The sequence below is a fragment of the Ranitomeya imitator genome, chromosome 5, assembly GCF_032444005.1.
Source record: "Ranitomeya imitator isolate aRanImi1 chromosome 5, aRanImi1.pri, whole genome shotgun sequence".
NCBI lineage: Eukaryota > Metazoa > Chordata > Amphibia > Anura > Dendrobatidae > Ranitomeya > Ranitomeya imitator.
This window is the reverse complement of record NC_091286.1, coordinates 331,359,867-331,380,149: the sequence shown is the minus strand read 5'-3', so window position 1 is coordinate 331,380,149 and position 20,283 is coordinate 331,359,867. Positions and strand designations below refer to the sequence as shown.

The 20,283-nt window shown below is 43.1% G+C and overlaps 1 protein-coding gene across 1 annotated transcript in view; it reads right to left on the bottom strand.

Annotated features, from left to right (window-relative positions):
- The window catches only part of MDN1 (midasin AAA ATPase 1), a 335,477-nt gene that overhangs the window by 114,675 nt on the left and 200,519 nt on the right, over positions 1–20,283 (bottom strand). The window contains exons 52-58 of the mRNA XM_069726361.1: positions 15,483–15,589; positions 13,421–13,554; positions 9,412–9,569; positions 2,416–2,539; positions 820–1,030; positions 309–537; positions 118–226 (exon numbers count right to left, since the gene is read on the bottom strand). Of these exons, the coding sequence (XP_069582462.1) occupies positions 118–226; positions 309–537; positions 820–1,030; positions 2,416–2,539; positions 9,412–9,569; positions 13,421–13,554; positions 15,483–15,589 (1,072 nt within the window). The remainder of the gene's footprint in view (positions 1–117; positions 227–308; positions 538–819; positions 1,031–2,415; positions 2,540–9,411; positions 9,570–13,420; positions 13,555–15,482; positions 15,590–20,283) is intronic.

The following is a 20,283-nucleotide window of genomic DNA, read 5'->3' as shown; positions in this document are numbered from 1 at the left end:
TTTAAGTGCACAATTATTTCAATAGATCATGTATAGTCTCAGTGCTCCATAACACAGCTGTAGAGACAAAAGATCTTTCCACTGTACATGATACCAAACACAATAGAACAGAGATACCTCCGATTGCTTGCTAAGGAAGCTGAATGCTCGAAGCTGCTCTACCGACACTGGCGTATGTTCCAGGCAAAATGCAACCAACTGGTTTAGGTCGGACTGTATGTTTTTTCTGAAGAGGAGAAGATCAAGAAGAACTCAACAGACATAACATTTGTGCACATACTGTTTCCCAAGAGTTGTCACATACTCACCTAACATAGTAAGAATGGGACAGCAGGTCAGTAATCATTTTGTACTGCCACAAAAGCATGAGGTACTCCATTCCAGGCCACATTTGAACGCGGCTTGAAAGCTTTGCCAAACATTCTTGGTTTAGTGGTGCGCACACAGTCCCTTCTTGACTCCCATCTCCAGGACCAAGAAGAATACCTTGTTTCTTAACTTGTGATCTCAATATTTCCACAGACTCAAAAAGATTGTCTTAAAATAAGAAAAATAATCTAGGGTCACTTCTTAAGTAAAGAGAAACAAATCTAAATTAGAGAAAGTGACTAAAACATAAAAAGGTCTGATCATAAAGGTCCAGAAAATCGTAAAGTACAGCAATAACAGCAGTAAGTTAAACTAGAGAATCCAATCACTTTGTGTAAGATAATCCATAATCTCAAGAGACTACAAAGGGATTTAGCAAGGAATAGATTTTTCTACCGTTAGGATATTTGTTATGACACATCTAAATCAGAAAAGATTTATTTTTTTTACCAGCATTGATATCTTCTTGGTGATTTGCTTGAAGAACAGAGGCCCAAGCCTCCAGCAGGTTGAACTTTGCTTCCCACGCTGAGCTAGCTGCTTTTAGCTTGCACATCTCCAGCTGCCATGTACTGTCTTGTTTGACTGGCCGTAGGTCTGTGACATTTAGAGGGGCACCGAGTGCTTTCAACTTCTGCACACAATGTACTACACAATCCTCCTGTACGCAAAGGTGAAAGATTAAACCAAGAGAGAATTCTCTGACACCACAAAGACAATCAAAGAACTATTCAGTAATTAAAAATCTATATAGATGCTAATGCTCAGTCCGGGTACAGATTGTTAGGGTGATACTAAACGGTTTTTCCACTATTTTTTGACCCACTTTCATATATTTTCACTCTTCATAATTGCTTTGCTAATATACTTTCATTACTTGCACTACTTCTATGAAAGCATTCCGGTGTGCATAATGTAATGCTTTGTTGACATGTAGGCACTACTTGTTTGTTATGTCCAATCCGACCCTCATTTGGGCAGAGGATTCAGATGGAAAGAGAAGAGCACGTCACTTTGCTCCTGATGGGAGTGGAGCAGCCTTAAATGATTGACAGGATTTCCGAGTACGCACACTCAGATCTTCACTAATCCAGGCAATGAAAAGGAACGCCGACTCCTTCAATTAACAAGATCTGCAGCATAGTGGATGTCATTAAAAAGTACATTGCAGAAATTGTGAATTGAAGGGTCTGGCACCTACGCTGCAAAGCATCAGTAGGGTCAGTCCACACCTCACAACAGAAGGCTCCAATGACAGACTTTACTATCCTCTGTACTAATGCATTCGATGCTTTGGAGAGCGAGTGCTGCAATGTGCTTTCTAAAGCATCGGCAGGGTCAGTACAGAGGACAGTCAAGTCTGTCATCTAAGCTTGCCTGCTCAGGTGACCTGTCAATCATTTAAAGAAGGCTCCGTCCCCATCAGAGGCATAATGACATGTGCCACTCATTCTGTCAGATCCAGTTCCTAATTGAGGGGTGAATTGGACGTTGTATATAGCAAGTAGTGCCAGCATGTAAAAAAAAAAGATGGAATCCACACCAGGATGCACTCAGAAGCAGTGCAAGAAATGCAAGTACTTTAAAAAAGCGATTGAAAGGGGGTCAAATAGTAGTGGGACATTTCTTTATAGGATTGTTCAGATAATTGTTTGGTAAAAATGCAAATTGAAAACATTTATTGAAAAGTGAAAAAAAAAAAGTATGAAAAACTATTGTTCATGCTAGAAAGTATAAGAGCAAAGGATAATGGAAAGTAATGCAAAACATATAAAAAGGCTGAAGAGCGTTTTGCTTTAAAACCTTGTAGACCTTGCTCGGTTACCTTCCAACGTTAATGTTCAAGATGTATTTACAGTCAAACGACATTACAATCCAAAACGCCATAATTTACATGCGGGCGACTACAAAACTACACTTTTATTCACTGAACATGAATGACACCTAAAATCCTAAATTTTAAACAAGCAAATAATGGGGCATATGAGAGTATTGAGGTTTCTATGTTGCTCAGTATAACTATATGCATGGACTGACTAGAAATACCTTGAATGGTAGTGGTCTGCCGAGAACTTTCTGTAACAATTTTATGCTGGCAGGCGACTGAGAAGAGGATGTAGCGAGACAATCCTGAATATTCAAAGATAAGCACTGGACTTCTTCACAAAGCCTAGAAAAGACAAATGCAAACTGTACCTAGAAACATATAATCCATGGCCTTCACCATATGTCCATTTAAATGGTTCTACTGTTAGCTTTATACTGGAAAGGTTGTATTCCAAGATGGCTTACATCTGTTTTGGGTGTACACACCCTTTTCTCAAGGTATTAAAATTCAGATTGTGCTGTGTAGATCACATAAGCATGAAATTCCCTTGATTAGCAATAAGTAAAAAATAAGAAATTTCCCTTTTCAGATGGTATGTACTGACAATATTCTATGCACAAAGCCTTGAAATTATAATGAAGACTTGAAGAAGGAAGCACCAGTCTTCTTTGGTCATTGTTGGGTCATTCCATTTCCACTGAACCAATTCAATTTTCCTCTATATTGTTACGGTAATTCTTTCGATATTTTGTTCTCTGGTAATAGTGTGTCAGAGAATGCAAAATGTGAGGGAAAAAATATATACTTTAGTATTTTATAAATTTTCAAAGTTTTGAAAAAAATGCTAAATTGTAGTATTGTATGCCTTTACGTTTCTACCTATAACTCAGGCCAGAACCAAGATGGAGAAATGGGAACACCACAATTCCACTCAGAACTGGCCAGGCTTTTACCAGATATGTCACAAGAGTATCCTTGTTTAATATTTTATCCATGGAGACGCAAATGCAACATTTTGAAAAGCATTTCCAAAAAAACTATAGGATATAACATTTTCAAAAAATTCACATGTGCCTCCTATGCTCTTAGCAACATCTGTACCAAAACTGAAGTCGAGATCTTAAAGGGATCTTAGTTAAAAAAATAAATAAATAAAAAAATAACTATATGAACAGTGTCCATTTGAAAATCTCAAATTCAGATCTGTTCAGCCTGTGGTTTGAATTTGTAGGGCCTATACTTTCTAAACAACAACAAATAAAAAGGTCCAGATAATAAACCAGGCAAATCATTAGATAAATCTATAGAAGGTACAGTGAAAGGTTTTTATAATAGTGATCACGTGAGCAGAATTACACGTGGCAAGAAAAACTGTGTGTCTATGAAAGTGAACGGTAAGAAAACTCATGGCCGTAAGAGGCTGGTTCCTGCGGAGACCTATGAATTTATTTTAAATTTAATTTAATTTCTGCCAAAATAGGATTTTTAAAATTTGCTGACCTGCGACCTAAGAATTGTGTCCTGGCTGGTGGTAGTGGTGCACACTCAGTATGTACAGCGCACAAGAACACTAAGCTTAGGATTGAAGGAGGAAAACTGAAAAATACTCAAGATTGGCGAGTCCAACCTTAGCGATTACAATGTATGTATCTCGCATAATGTGTCGAGAATTCAAATGGTTTCCTAAATATCTGCAAAACAATGTCCTCCAGTAATGGCTCTCCGAGAAAAAACATTAAATAATTTCCAAAAGGCTATGGTAGACAGTATAACTAAAACAGTGGATACCTGCTGACAGATGGATTTTTGACACAGTGCAGAAGACTTTGTAAAACGTTTTTGTGAACGGCTGATAGTGCTTAAAGGGTTAGTCCGAAACCCAAAAGTAAATCTCAATTAATACATCTTTAAAAACAACTAACTTTTGTCATTTAAGTCATGGTAAAGTTCCCTACCATTGACTCTGCACTGCAACTTAGGGTTCTGTTTATATTACCTACTTCCTAAGACGATTCGTTTGAGAATCCCCAGTGCATGATGGGATACTCAAATGAATCGTCAACTGCTGGCAGAAAACAAACTGCTGTCATTCCCCTTTCCCATCCTGAAATGAAGCGTCATCGGGTCGCCTTGCTTTGTTTGCCGCCCTGAAATAAAGCTTCATCAGTGACGCTCGTTTCAGGGACTGGTCTTTGCGCTGTCCCTTGTGCAGTGTCTCATCCATGCACAATCTCCTCCAGTGCCCTGTGCAATGAGCGCAGCGTCCGGTCTGCTTAGCTGAATAGTAATAAGTCAGCAGCAGGGAGGTGTTACTATGCTAGACAGAAAAAGCCAGTGATGCCAACTTTTAAAGATTTATTATTTGAATTTACCTTTGGATTTCAGACTAACCATTTAAAAAAAAAAATCACTAATTTGTAGCTCGCCAACAGTCAGACTACTAGATAGTAATAAGCTTGGACTTATGAGAAAACTTTCTTTGTTGTTCAGGAAGAAGCATAGTCAGATATAAAATACAATAGTGTAATTATGATATCGCAGTGCTTACTTCATGATTCAATAGCTGTTCATTTGTTCCCCAAAAAAATTGATTTCAGGGATAAAAACTGACATCTGACCAAGTTTGAGAAAGGTCTACAACTTCTCTGATTGCTCTTCTGCACAGTATAAAAACAGAAGACTCTTTATAACTGTATGCCATCACAACAAAGATTTTGGAGTGGAAGCCGAATTGCGCTTTAGGTTTAGAAGGCACCGTGAAACACCTCGCAGTTCGAGCTAGCCTCCAGAGGCCATATTCACACCAAATCTTAACACTCATGAAAATTTTCAACTGGCGTGAGAACAATATTCCTGATATTCAGTTCATGGACTGAACAAACCAGGACTACGAAGAGGAGGAGACTTTATTAACACATCGGTTTCTAAAAGCAGAACCCATCAAAGGGACTCAACAATACCACACTGCCATTCCATGTAGTGAAATAAAAACAGGGAATTTTTCATTCAGCAACAATAGTGACGTCAATGAACTGACTGAAGGTGGCACGATTGGAAATGGATTGCATAACTGGTTATGTGACCTGTGAATATGATAGCCACTGATGGCAGGCTGGCTAATATGCTCGCCAATGATTACGGTAATGAAGAAGTAGAAGTGTCTTTTCTGCACCTTCTGGTCCATCGACATCCTTTGCATATCCAAGAAAACCAGACATTTTAAAAGTAAACACAAATCATATATTGACTCAGATGGACCCAAATCCCATAACAGCCGGACATACTCTGACACAAGAAAACGGCCATTGTTAGTAAGAGATAGTGGACAAATTTACATTCCACCCAGTGAAAGGGATAAATCAATGATAAAATGTCAGTGTAAAAACTGTTAATTGTTTAAGACTAGTTAATATTTTATAGCTTGATGATTTAACTACTGTACTATTCTTTCTAAAAACTTAAAAAAAACACATCTAGTGATGTAATAAAAAAATTGTTACATGTACCGTATATACGCGAGTATAAGCCGACCCGAGTATAAGCCGACCCCCCTAATTTTGCCACAAAAAACTGGGAAAACTTATTGACTCGAGTATAAGCCTAGGGTAGAAAATGCAGCATTTACCGGTGAATTTCAAAAATAAAAATAGATGCTCCATACCGTTCATTATTGCCCCATAGATGCTCCATATACAACTGTGCTATATAGAATGCTCTGCACCGTTGATTATGGCCCCATAGATGCTCCTTATAATGCTGTGCCATATATGCTCTGCACCGTTGATTATGGCCCCATAGGTGCTCCTTATAATGCTGTGCCCCATATATGCTCTGCACCTTTATGGCCCCATAGGTGCTCCTTATAATGCTGTGCCCCATTTATGCTCTGCACCTTTATGGCCCCATAGGTGCTCCTTATAATGCTGTGCCCCATTTATGCTCTGCACCTTTATGGCCCCATAGGTGCTCCTTATAATGCTGTGCCCCATTTATGCTCTGCACCTTTATGGCCCCATAGGTGCTCCTTATAATGCTGTGCCCCATTTATGCTCTGCACCTTTATGGCCCCATAGATGCTCCTTATAATGCTGTGCCCCTTATATGCTCTGCACCTTTATGGCCCCATAGGTGCTCCTTAGAATGCTGTGCCCCTTATATGCTCTGCACCTTTATGGCCCCATAGGTGCTCCTTAGAATGCTGTGCCCCATATATGCTCTGCACCTTTATGGCCCCATAGGTGCTCCTTAGAATGCTGTGCCCCATATATGCTCTGCACCTTTATGGCCCCATAGGTGCTCCTTATAATGCTGTGCCCCTTATATGCTCTGCACCTTTATGGCCCCATAGGTGCTCCTTATAATGCTGTGCCCCATTTATGCTCTTCACCTTTATGGCCCCATAGGTGCTCCTTATAATGCTGTGCCCCATTTATGCTCTGCACCTTTATGGCCCCATAGGTGCTCCTTATAATGCTGTGCCCCATTTATGCTCTGCACCTTTATGGCCCCATAGGTGCTCCTTATAATGCTGTGCCCCTTATATGCTCTGCACCTTTGATTATGGCCCCATAGGTGCTCCTTATAATGCTGTGCCCCATATATGCTCTGCACCTTTATGGCCCCATAGGTGCTCCTTAGAATGCTGTGCCCCATTTATGCTCTGCACCTTTATGGCCCCATAGGTGCTCCTTATAATGCTGTGCCCCATATATGCTCTGCACCTTTATGGCCCCATAGGTGCTCCTTATAATGCTGTGCCCCTTATATGCTCTGCACCTTTATGGCCCCATAGGTGCTCCTTATAATGCTGTGCCCCATTTATGCTCTTCACCTTTATGGCCCCATAGGTGCTCCTTATAATGCTGTGCCCCATTTATGCTCTGCACCTTTATGGCCCCATAGGTGCTCCTTATAATGCTGTGCCCCATTTATGCTCTGCACCTTTATGGCCCCATAGGTGCTCCTTATAATGCTGTGCCCCTTATATGCTCTGCACCTTTGATTATGGCCCCATAGGTGCTCCTTATAATGCTGTGCCCCATATATGCTCTGCACCTTTATGGCCCCATAGGTGCTCCTTAGAATGCTGTGCCCCATTTATGCTCTGCACCTTTATGGCCCCATAGGTGCTCCTTATAATGCTGTGCCCCTTATATGCTCTGCACCTTTATGGCCCCATAGGTGCTCCTTATAATGCTGTGCCCCATATATGCTCTGCACCTTTATGGCCCCATAGGTGCTCCTTATAATGCTGTGCCCCATATATGCTCTGCACCTTTATGGCCCCATAGGTGCTCCTTAGAATGCTGTGCCCCATATATGCTCTGCACCTTTATGGCCCCATAGGTGCTCCTTAGAATGCTGTGCCCCATATATGCTCTGCACCTTTATGGCCCCATAGGTGCTCCTTATAATGCTGTGCCCCTTATATGCTCTGCACCTTTATGGCCCCATAGGTGCTCCTTATAATGCTGTGCCCATTATATGCTCTGCACCTTTATGGCCCCATAGGTGCTCCTTAGAATGCTGCTGGTGCTGCCATTAAAAAAAAAAAAAATCACATACTCACCTCTCTTCTCAGGACGCCGGCGCTTTCAATAATTACCTGCTCCTCTGCGGCTCCGTCTCCAGCACTGACGCTCAGAAGAGGGCGCGCACTGACTACGTCTCTAACCTGAGCGTCATTGCTAGAGGACGCTGCAGACGGAGCCGGAGCGAGGAGCAGGTAATTATAGCGCTGCGCTCCCCTTACCTGCTGCGGCGCGGTCCCTGCAGTCCCTGGCTTCTCCGGCGCTGCAGATTCTTCCTGTAATTGAGCGGTCACATGGCACCGATCATTTACAGCAATGAATATGCGGCTCCTCCCCTATGGGGGTGGAGCTGCCTATTCATTTCTGTAATGAGCGGTGCCATGTGACCGCTCAGTACAGGAAGAATCTGCAGCGCCGGAGAAGCCAGGGACTGCAGGGACCGCGCTGGGAGCAGGTAAGTATGATTACACGGCCCCCGCTCCCCCTCCCCTGCTGACACCCGGGTATATGACTCGAGTATAAGCCGAGAGGGGGACTTTCAGCCCAAAAAAATGGGCTGAAAATCTCGGCTTATACTCGAGTATATACGGTATATTTCAAAAGGGGTTACATATATTTATGTACTTTTAACTTCGTATTAAACATATATGATTAGGACAAGACTGTATTTAGAAAATCACTCCCAGAAATATGATCCTACGGAGATCCCAACTTGAATCCCTGAACAAATGTAACCAAGAATACAAGTCTCATATATGCTTTTAAAAAAAAATTAAACAGTTTTCCCGAAATCACCCATCAAAATTTAGAAATTGACTCCTCAAACTCAAAATATCAACAAATTTAGTCTAGTGACATATCAAATTAAAGCCTGTACAATTCTGAAAAAATGGTGCCTCCCTCATCTCTTTATCGTAATTCCAGCCTGAGAAAAGATAACAAATGTAATGTCATAGAAGCCCAAAATTCAGGTTTCCAAAACTTTATAAATCTATATAAAAAAAAAAAAATTAATAAAATTTTTTAAAAAACTTACAATTTTTAATTCGCTAAAGTAGCATTTAAAATAACACTAAAGAAAAAAAATATCCTGATATGTCAGGTAAAACACATTCAGATTTGAATCACTTGAAATGGAAAGACTGTTTCAACATACACTACAAGCAAATATGAGAAACTTTGTAATGTATCTTAAGTCAGAGAATAGTGCTTCTTTCTTGATTTAAGGGCCACTTTTTCCCCTTCCATCTCATGAGCTAAATATTCACGGCTCGCTCTCACTTGCAATTAAATCGGACGAATACAATTAGATTTTTTTACCTCACTACAACGCTGGACTCCCAGCCACATAGCTCAGTACTGCTGTATAATATCTTTCAATGCTGCTCCATAAAGCTTCTAACTATGCTACACAAAGAAAGAAGAGCAGGAATCACTCAGGTGTCTGTGAAAAATATATGAATTTATGGGAGACATCATAGCAGCTTATCTGCAGCCACTAGCTTAGACACAACTGAAAATTAGACAAAGAGTACATAGATGGGACCCTTGTGAAAAATGCACAATACAAATCGTATAATGGCCAATAATGAGGTTATTCCTCATGTAAACCCTATCGCTTTTTACGAAACGCTATCTAAAATGACTTTTTATTTGTATGGCTTTAAAAATGTGATCACCAACCTTTCAAGCTCTCCAATGAAGATTTCTGAAATCTGTTTCACAGCATGTTTAGCAACCCAGTTCCAGTGAAGGGTTAACAAGGCAAGATCATCATGCTCCAAGCCAACATTTTCAGATATCAGTCTGAACCTATCACGCCACCTGAGGCAGGAGAAAACCTAGAAAGTAGGAATCAGCAAATGTATGACTTTATAAAGAAACCAATGCAAACTGCCTCTTCAGAGAGGAAGATGATTTGAACTCTAGTGCCACCTATTGGAAGTAGCAATGCTAAAAATCAACACTGACTCTTTAAAACATATTTTAAAGAGTCAATGTTGACTTTTAACATTGGGCTAAAAATAAGTTTTGCAAGTGAGTTTCATTAAAAATGTTGCAGCGTTTGCCTCTTATAGCTGCTGTATTACATTGTCTACAGCCGGCCACATAATGAGTTAAAGGGAACCTGTCACCCCGAAAATCGCGGGATCTTCTGATCTTCAGCCACGGCTCCGGCGCTGGCGTACTTTGTCTGCCCTGTTGAGGGCAGAACAAAGTACTGCAGTGCGCAGGCGCTGGAAAGGTCAGAGAGGCCCGGCGCCTGCGCACTGCAGTACTTTGCTCTACCCTCAACAGGGCACACAAAGTACGCCTGCGCCGGAGCCGTGGCTGAAGATCAGAAGAGGACGTCTTGGAATGAAGATGGGAGGCGCCGCAGCGGACCAGAGACACCCATCCGACCGGACCAGCAGCGGGACCTCCCCTGGGTGAGTATAATATAACGTCTTTTTCTCCTCTTTCAGGTAACATCGGGTGCTTATCTACAGCATTACAGAATGCTGTAGATAAGCCCCTGATGCCAGTGGGCTTACCTCACCCGCGATTTTCGGGGTGACAGGTTCCCTTTAATGAGGTTGGCCACATTATCTTTATTTTATCAGATGTTATGGACAGCTGATATAATAAAGATAACCTCATTAACTCATTCTGCAGCCTGCTGTAGACAGTGTAATACAGCGGCTATAAGAGGCAAACTGTGCAAAACTTTTAATGGAACACAAAAGCAAAAACGAAATGTTCAATTATAACCAAGGCTAATTTTTCATCTAGCCACATAAAGATCTGGGTTTCCTTATCTGCATTTGTAAAAGAATAAAAGCTGGCTCCCACAGCAGTAAATTAGATATTTACACTTTTCACAACATTTTACATACCTATATTTCATGTTCACATAGGGGTTCCCGACTGATGACGTATGGGTACATTATAAAGATGGTGCGCGGCACAGGAGATGTGCCCGCGCAATCGCCACTGGAAGCCGTTTATGTGATAGCTAAACCCCAGCTCTCAATGCCAGGAGCAGTGCCACACCGTCCCAGTCTGTTTAACCCCCTAAAAGCCACGATCGATATCAATCGTGACATTTAGGGGGCTAAAAGAGAGAGGGAACTCCATCTTCGTTTAATCAGCCATTGTCATTACGAGGTAGTTATGATGGCCCCTGGGTCTGCCAGCTATGGCAAGCCTGTTGAACCATGCTGAGAACACGGTTTTTAAGAATTTGGTCAGTGAAGCACTGAAAGGTATACAGCATTGCAATGCGTATACCAGCGATTAGAATGAAAAGTTAAAGTCCCATAGAGAAAAAAGTAAGAAAAAAGATCAAAGGAAAAAAAATAAATTGTACAAATATAAAAAATAATATATACAGTGAAGGAAATAATTATTTGATCCCTTGCTGATTTTGTAAGTTTGCCCACTGACAAAGACATAAACAGTCTATAATTTTAAGGGTAGGTTAATTTTAACATTGAGAGATAGAGTATCAAAAATAAAATCCAGAAAATCAAATGGTATAAATGTATTTGAATTTTGCAGTTAGAATTAAGTATTTGATCCCTCTGGCAAACAAGACTTAATACTTGGTGGCAAAACCCCTCGTTGGCAAGCACAGAAGTCAGATTTTTTTGTAGTTGATGAGGTTTGTGCATATGTCAGGAGGAATTTTGGTCCACTCCTCTTTGCAGATCATATCTAAAACATTAAGATTTTGAGACTGTCACTTGGCAACTCGGAGCTTCAACTCCATCCATAAGTTTTCTATGGGATTAAGGTCTGGAGACTGGCTAGGCCACTCCATGACCTTAAAGGGACACTGTCACCTGAATTCGGAGGGAACAATCTTCAGCCATGGAGGCGGGGTTTTTGGGTGTTTGATTCACCCTTTCCTTACCCGCTGGCTACATGCTGGCTGCAATATTGGATTGAAGTTCGTTCTCTGTCCTCCGTAGTACATGCCTGCACAAGGCAATCTTGCCTTGCGCAGGCGTGTACTATGGAGGACAGAGAATGAACTTCAACCCAATATTGCAGCCAGCATGCAGCCAGCGGGTAAGGAAAGGGTGAATCAAACACCCAAAAACCCCGCCTCCATGGCTGAAGATTGTTCCCTCCAAATTCAGGTGACAGTGTCCGTTTAATGTGCTTCTTTTTGAGCCACTCCTTTGTTGCTTTGGCTGTATGTTGGCTGTATGTTTTGGGTCATTGTCTTGCTGGAAAACCCAGCCACAACCTATTTTTAATGTCCTGGTGGAGGTAAGGAGGTTGTCACTTAGGATTTTACGGTACATGGCTCCATCCATTCTCCCATTGATGCGGTGAAATAATCCTGTGCCCTTAGCAGAAAAACACCCCAAAACATAATGTTTGCACCTCCATGCTTGATAGTGGGGACGGTGTTCTTTGGGTCATAGGCAGCATTTCTCTTCCTCCAAATACGACGAGTTGAGTTAATGGCAAAGACCTCAATTTTTGTCTCATCTGACCACAGCACCTTCTCCTAATCACTCACAGAATCATCCAGATGTTCATTGGCAAGCTTTAGATGGGCCTGCACATGTGCTTTCTTGAGCAGGGGGACCTTGCGGGCACTGAATGATTTTAAACGTTTACGGCGTAATGTGTTAACAATGGTTTTCTTGATGACTGTGGTCCGAGCTGCCTTGAGATAATTAACAAGCTCCTCTAATGTAGTTTTAGGCTGATCTCTCACCTTCCTCATGATCAAGGAAACCCCCCACAAGGTAAGATTTTTGCATGGTGCCCCAGATCACTGTCGATTGACAGTCTTGTATTTCTTCCATTTTCTTACTATTGCACCAACAGTTGTCTCCTTCTCGTCCAGCATCTTACTTATGGTTTTGTAGCCCATTCCAGCTTTGTGCAGGTCTATAATCTTGTCCCTGACATTCTTATAAAGCTCTTTGGTCTTGCTCATGTTGTAGAGGTTAGAGTATGACTGATTAATTATGTCTGTGGACAGGAGTGTTTTATAAAGGTGACTATGTAAGACAGCTGTCATTAATGCAGGTAACGAGTTGATTAGGAGCATCTAACTGGTCTGTAGGAGCCAGAAGTCTTAATAATTGGTAGAGGATCAAATACTTATTTCTCACTGCAAAATGCAAATAAATTTATACAATTTATACAATGTGGTTTTCTGGATTTTATTTTTGATATTCTATCTCTCAATGTTAAAATTAACTCACTCTTAAAATTATTGACTGTTCATGTTTTGCAAGTAGGCAAACTTACAAAATCAGCAAGGGATCAAATAATTATTTCCTTCACTGTAATATATATGTATGTATTATGTAACATAAAAAAAAAATTGTAAAAATGTAAAAAGCAGCCTGATCTATTAACCCCTTAAGTAAACACCGTAAAAGACAATAAAGACAAAAAACTATGCTTTTTCATCATCCTGCAGAACAAAGCACAATAAAGATGAATATAAATAAAAATATTATTGCTTAAAAGGTCATCTTGTAAACTTTTACTAACTTTATACACACAGTAGTTATCAAATGTAAAGCATTTACTTTTTAGAATTAGAATTTGCAATTTCAGTATAGGACAGACATAGTAAACTTGTACAAAAAAGAAGACAAAACACCACCTCCACAGGTCTAGTACTGGATTTTATTGCTTACTTACAAATGAACACTAAAACATATAAACCTGATCCTACCTTGCCAGTTACTTCATCTGTCAATGGAGAAAGGCTAGACTCAAGGTATTCACACACAAGCATGTCCCAGAGGTCAAAAAATGCAGCAAGATGTGCGATGACTGGATGAGGAAGATCTTGATGGACAGCTGGATCTAATTGCAAAGAGAAACAGAAAAATATTTTGTCATGATATCATATTTACACCAAAATATGATTCTTACAAATTTGCAGTAATGGACTGGGTTCTCTTGGGTCTATCTTCCCAGAACGTAAGCACTTTTAATTGCATTATAAAATTATTGCACTTACAGGACATACACTTTCTGATCTAAAGCATCTAGAAATCCCCTTTGAATTAATGAATTTAACAGCTCAATCCGAAAAGAATAAAGTGGGGCCAATGCTTGTTGAAGCATAAAGTTAGACAATTTTCAGGTTTTGGAATATGTAAAAACAAAGACATTTTAGACATAGTGGAATAAGTTTCTGACATATAAAAAGACATGGTTTAAAAGTTTTGCTTGTAAAACTTCAATGCACAGGACTCTGACCTCAACCCCACTAAAGGCTGCTGTAATAACTTGGAATGCAGATGATAGACAGAGCTTCTTGTACATGGTGGCTCAGTAGTTAGCACTGTAGCCTTGCAGCGCTAGGGTTCTGGCTACAATTCTGCAACTAGTTTATGTATGTTCTCCCCGTGTTTGTGTGGGTTTCCTCCGGGTTCTCAGGTTCTCTCACATTCCAAAGAAAAACTGATAGGAAATCTAGTTTGTGAGCCCCAGTGGGGACAGCGATTATGATGACTGTAAAGCGCTGTGGAATGAATGACGCTATATAAGTCACTAAAATACATAAATATATGAGCATAAATATGCAGGCACAATAAAAAAATGCGTGGAAAATATTCTTAGACGAAAGGAAGCTGTTAGAACACAAGAGAGGGCTCAGCTTCTTAGAAATTGCCATGGTTTTTGAACGGGATTTTCCACAAACTCAAATTGGTCTGTCTTGATCAGGTGTCTACTTAAAAAGGGCCGAAGGGTGTACAACGTTCTAGGAGTTAGTTAAAAAAAAAAAAATTCATAAGGAAGACTCAAAGTGTCGCTGCAGCATCACAAACTCAGGTCAGATATTTTAATTAGGGTGAGGAGGAGGATGGGGTGTGGTGTTAGTCAGACCTAAACTGGATTGCTCATAACAATTGCATACTTCAAAATCAGTTTCAAAGTATTCACTTTCAGGTCAACTATTCATGAGTTTGTTACCTATTTGTAATCATAACATATGTCCCATTTTGGCTTTCTGGGATTATAAGGGCAAATTAATTAAGACTGTTGTTGCACGCGCCAGTCTTAATTAAGGGGCTTGCAGGAGTAGAAAGCTACATCAAGTGGCACACACAAATTAGTGAATTCAGTGCATTTTTGGCAAAACTTTCAAAAGTTAGGTGGGCACGCTTACTCCCGCCCCATCCATGCTCTACATATTTTAGAGAAGGTGGCTGGGACTAGTGTGAAAAGACCAAGTGACAACATTTGTGGTAAAATGGAGTGACTTTTTAAGACATTTTATGTCAGAATTGAGGGTTAGACACCTTATTTTAATCGGCCTGATGGTGTTTTTCTTGAATAATAAACACATATAGGGCTCATTCTCACATGCGAGAAACTCGGATGAGTCTCGCACGTCATTACCCGACACTCGGATCGGAATGTGCGGCTGCATAGCAATACATGCGCTGAACGCTCCGATCCTGAGTGACAGGTGCAGTGCCGGGTATCGACGTGTGAGACTCATCAGAGTTTGTAGCATGTGAGAATGACCCCATACATAAGTTTCGTTTGTACTTTGTATTAATCAAGCAAGCCACAGCACAATGTTAAAAAGATGCAATCTTTGTTGCTTTCATTTTTCTATAAAAACGCTTAAAAATATTTTTATTTGTCGAGTTTTCCACAGTAAGCACATAGCAATAAGGTATCTTGCTATGCTTTTTGTTTATGTGGTGGCAAATTTTGAACCCAGAAAATCTAAATCACAATATATTAATTCAATAAGCCAGCAAAACAAACCCTACCTTTGTGAAATTCAACAGCAATTTTTAAAGCACTTAGTCTTTTTGGCTTTCTAGATATATGTGCTTCAGTGAAAGATTGCTTTTGCCGATTGATTAGAAGAATCGCCCTGTCAAGAAAATATATATCCAGTTAAACATTTTGTGGTTTTGAGTGGTCAATTAAATACTCACCTTTTCTTCTACAGACAATCATTTTCCCAAATGTCCCACACACTTTAAGGCGATCTTCATCAGAGGAAATAACTTTGCAGAAAATACAGGGATTGGACTACAGAGAACTAGGGTAAATATATTTCCTCTGATGAAGCCCCCTTCAGACTGTTTAGGACATTAACAGAACAGTTGTTCAAAGAAGAAAAGGCGAGTGCTACCATAAGTCCTGTGATGTGCCAAAAGGAAAAGCATGTAGAGACCATTCATGTGTGGGGTTGGGAGAGTGGGATCACTCACAATTGTGTTTAAGAACATTGCCATGAATAAAGAATGGGATCATAAAAGAAGATGCTCTTGGAAGATGTTAACGATCCAGGAGCAATTAAGTGATGATCTGTGCACTGTGTTAAGGCAGATGTGAAAATGTAAGTGGCTCAGTAGACAAAAGATTGAAACCTTGGGATCACTGCCAGGAAACTTCCCGGATCTCAATCCCATTGAGAACCTGTGGTCAATCTTCAAAAAATGGGAGGACAAACAAAAACACAGAAATAGTGATAGAGATATAATGTATTGATTATTATTGTAGAGGGCCGTTATTGTTTGGACAAATTATGGATATGAAGGGAAAAACATGATTTTTGGTTGCTTACCGTAAAATCTGTTTCTTGGAGCCTCCATTGGGGGACACAGGAACCATGGGGTGTATGCTGCTGCCACTAGGAGGCTGACACTATGCAAATAAAAAGTTAGCTCCTCCTCTGCAGTGTACACCCCACCGACTGGCATTATACTCTTCAGTTAGTGAGAAAGCAGTAGGAGATAAACAACAGGGTTGAAAACCATAACCACAAACTTGAGAACTGTAAATGTAAGAACAGTCATAGAACATAAAAGAGAGAACTGAGAAACATTGGGAGGGAGCTGTGTCCCCCAATGGAGGCTCCAAGAAACAGATTTTACGGTAAGCAACCAAAAATCCTGTTTTCTTTATCGCCTCTCATTGGGGGACACAGGAACCATGGGACTTCCCAAAGCAGTCCCAAGGGCGGGAAAAACATACTTCCATCAGGTCAGAGGACTCACCACTGCCGCCTGCCAGATCCTTCTGCCTAGGCTGGTGTCCGCCGAAGCGTAGGTATAGACCTTGTAAAATTTGGTGAACGTGTGGATGGAAGACCAAGTTGCCGCTTTGCAAAGCGGTAGGGCGGAAGCCCTGTGGTGCACCGCCCAGGAGGCGCTGACTGCCCGGGTAGAGTGAGCCTTGATCCCAGGAGGGGGCACTCTGTTCTTGACCCGGTAAGCCTCCAGAATTGCCGTTCTGATCCAGCGAGCAATAGTCGCCTTAGAAGCCGGTTGACCTCTGCACGGGCCATCAGGAATGACAAAAGGAGAATCCGTCTCCCGGAAAGCGGACATTCTATCCAGGTAGATCCTCACTGCCCTGACGAGGTCCAGCTTGTTCAACGATCGCTCCAAAGGATGAGTCGGAGCTGGACAAAAGGAAGGAAGAACGATGACCTCGTTGAGGTGGAAGGTGGAAACCACCTTGGGAAGAAAGGAAGGCGGAGGCCTGAGGACCACCTTGTCCTGGTGGATGACCAAGAACGGAGGACGGCAAGACAGGGCCGCCAACTCGGAAACGCGGCGGATAGAAGTGATGGCCACAAGAAAGGCCACCTTCCAAGATAGGACTGACAGGGAAATCTCCCTGAGGGGCTCAAAGGGGGAAGCCCTCAGAATGTCCAGTACCAGGTTTAAATCCCATGAATCCACAGGGGCCCTGTACAGAGGAACAGTGTGGGCCACTCCTGAAGAGAGGTTTTAACCTGTGGTCGGGAAGCTAAAGTCTTCTGAAAAAGAATGGAAAGCGCAGAGACCTGGCCCTTCAGGGAACTAAGAGCCAGGCCCAAATCCAGTCCTGCCTGAAGGAAGGCTAAAATGGAAGGCAGGGAAAAGGACATGGATGATACGTGGTTGGACTCGCACCAACATAAGCCTTCCAGGTACGATAGTAGATCCTGGAAGACAAAGGCTCCCAAGCCTGAATCATGGTGTGAATCAAGCGGTCCGAAAGGCCGGACGCTCTTAGAACTGCGGTCTCAACAGCCACCGATCAGAATGACCGGCACCCCTTCCGCTTTGATCTTCTTCAACAGTTTGGGAAGTAATGGAAGGGGTGGGAACAGGTAGGGCAGCACAAACTGTGACCAAGGAATGGCCAGAGTGTCGACGCCCAGTGCGAGAGGATCGCGAGACCTGGAGATGAACTGCGGAACCTTCCTGTTCATTCGAGACTCCGTGAGATCCACATCCGGAGTCCCCCATCGAAGACAAAACTGATGTAAGACCTCCGGATGCAAGGACCATTCCCCTGCCGCGAGGCCCTCATGGCTGAGGAAGTCGGCGGCCCAATTGTCCACGCTGGGGATATACACCGCGGATATCACTGGAACCATTGCCGCTGCCCAGAGGAGGATCTTGGATCTTGATGGTTGACATATGCCACCGCCGTGGCATTGTCCGTCTGGATTCGGATTGGAAGACCCTGAGAATCCTTTCCCAGAGACGAATGGACAGAAAATGGCCCGGATGTCGAGGACATTGATCGACAAGGTTGCCTCCTGCGCCGACCAGTGGCTCTGTACAGTCAGGTGGCGAAACACCGCACCCCAGCCGAGGAGGCTGGCGCCCGTCGTCACCACCTGCCAGGGAACTGGAAGGAAGGACCGGCCCTGGGAGACGAGAGGTGACGTGAGCCACCAGTTGAGAGACTGTTTGGCCTGGGGAGAGAGTCGGATCGGGCGGTCCCAGGAGAGGACAGACCTGTTCCACTGAGACAGGATGGCTTGCTGAAGAGGTCGCGAGTGAAATTGGGCGAAGGGAATCACTTCCAATGTTGCTACCATCCTCCCCAAAATCTTCATGGCCGACCGGAAGGAGGGCGACCAAGGGCCCTGGAGCACGCATATGTCCCGACGAAGGATGGATCTCGTCTTCGGGAAGACCTTCGTCTGTCGAGTGTCGAAGAGCATGCCCAGAAAGATGATGCACTGAGAAGGAATAAGGCAGGACTTCTTCCGGTTGATCCGCCACCCGAAACGGACTAGGGTGTCGAGAACGATGGACAGGCTTTCGTTGGCCTGAGAAAAGCAGGGAGCCTTGATGAGGATGTCGTCGAGGTATGGAAACAGAACCAGGCCTCTGACCCTCAAGATGGCCATCAGCGCCGCCATGATCTTCATGAAAACTCTTGGGGCGGTTGAGAGACCGAACGGCAGGGCGACGAACTGAAAAAGTTCCTGAAGCACTGCAAAGCGCAGGTATCGGTGATGTCCCGGGAATATCGGAACGTGGAGGTAGGCGTCCTGAATATCTATGGAACACAGAAATTCCTGAGCCTCCATGGAAGCAATTACTGAACGAAGGGATTCCATCCTGAAGTGCTTCAGACGAACTCTCCTGCTCAGCAATTTGAGGTCCAGAATGGGACGCACCCTGCCGTCTTTTCGGTACCAAAGAAAGGTTGGAATAGAAACCTGTGAACATCTCTTTTTCTGGAACGGGAACCATTACCCCGGCTTTGAGGAGAGAAGTGATGGCTGCGAAGAAACCCGGAACTAGAGCGGGATCTCTTGGAGGTCGGGATTCAAAAAAGAAAACGATCCCGGGGCCGAGAAACGAACTCTAGCTTGTATCCCGAGGATACAACATCCCTGACCCATGTGTCCTCTACTGAGGAGATCCAGACGTCCCTGAAGAAGAGGAGACGGCCCACCAGTCGGGGAGGTGGATTGTCGACTAGCCGAGAGTCAGGCCGAGGTGGTTCTTCCAGTCCTGGAGGACCTACCCTGGGAGTAGCGAGGACGCCAGGAAGAAGTGGGCCTAAAGGATACCGCCTTCTTCTCTGGACGTGCCTGTGGCCTCTGTTGCTGCTGGGATAAGGAGATCGATCCCGCGAAGCGACGAAAAGGCCGAAATTGACGTCTAGGAGGGGGGCAACGAGGCTTGGCCTGGGGAAAAAGGGAGCTTGTGCCCTCAGTAGCATCTTTAATGAATTGGTCCAGCTTAGAACCCAAAAGACGAGACCCCTGAAAAGGCAGGCTGGTAAGGGACTTTTTAGAGGACAAGTCCGCCTGCCAGGCCTTAAACCAAACGGTTCGGCGGATGGCAACCGCGTTGCTGGACGCCTGAGCCGCACAAGACGCGGTGTCCAGGGAGGCAGAGACCAGATATTCCCCGCGTGAGAAATCTGGTTGGCAAGTTCCGCCAGCTGTCCGGAAGGAACCCTGTCCAGAATGCCCTGACGGAGCTGTTTGGCCCATTTGGATATGGATATAGAAACCCAAGTGGAAGCAAAGACCGGGCAAAGACTGGCTGGGGCCGCTACAAAGGCTGACTTTGCGAAAGATTCTATGACTATCGTTAGAATCCTTCAGAGATGCTCCGCCGGACAGTGGGAGGATCGTGTTGGTGGATAGTCTGGAAACCGGAGAATCCACCGACGGAAAAGCCGTCCAATTAGCGATGAGCTCCGGAGAAAATTGATATAAAACGCCAAGTCGCTTTCCTCTCTGAAAGCGTCTGGTCGGGTTCTGTCTTTCTCTGGTCATAATCCCCTCGAATTCCGGGTGAGGAGCGAAACATT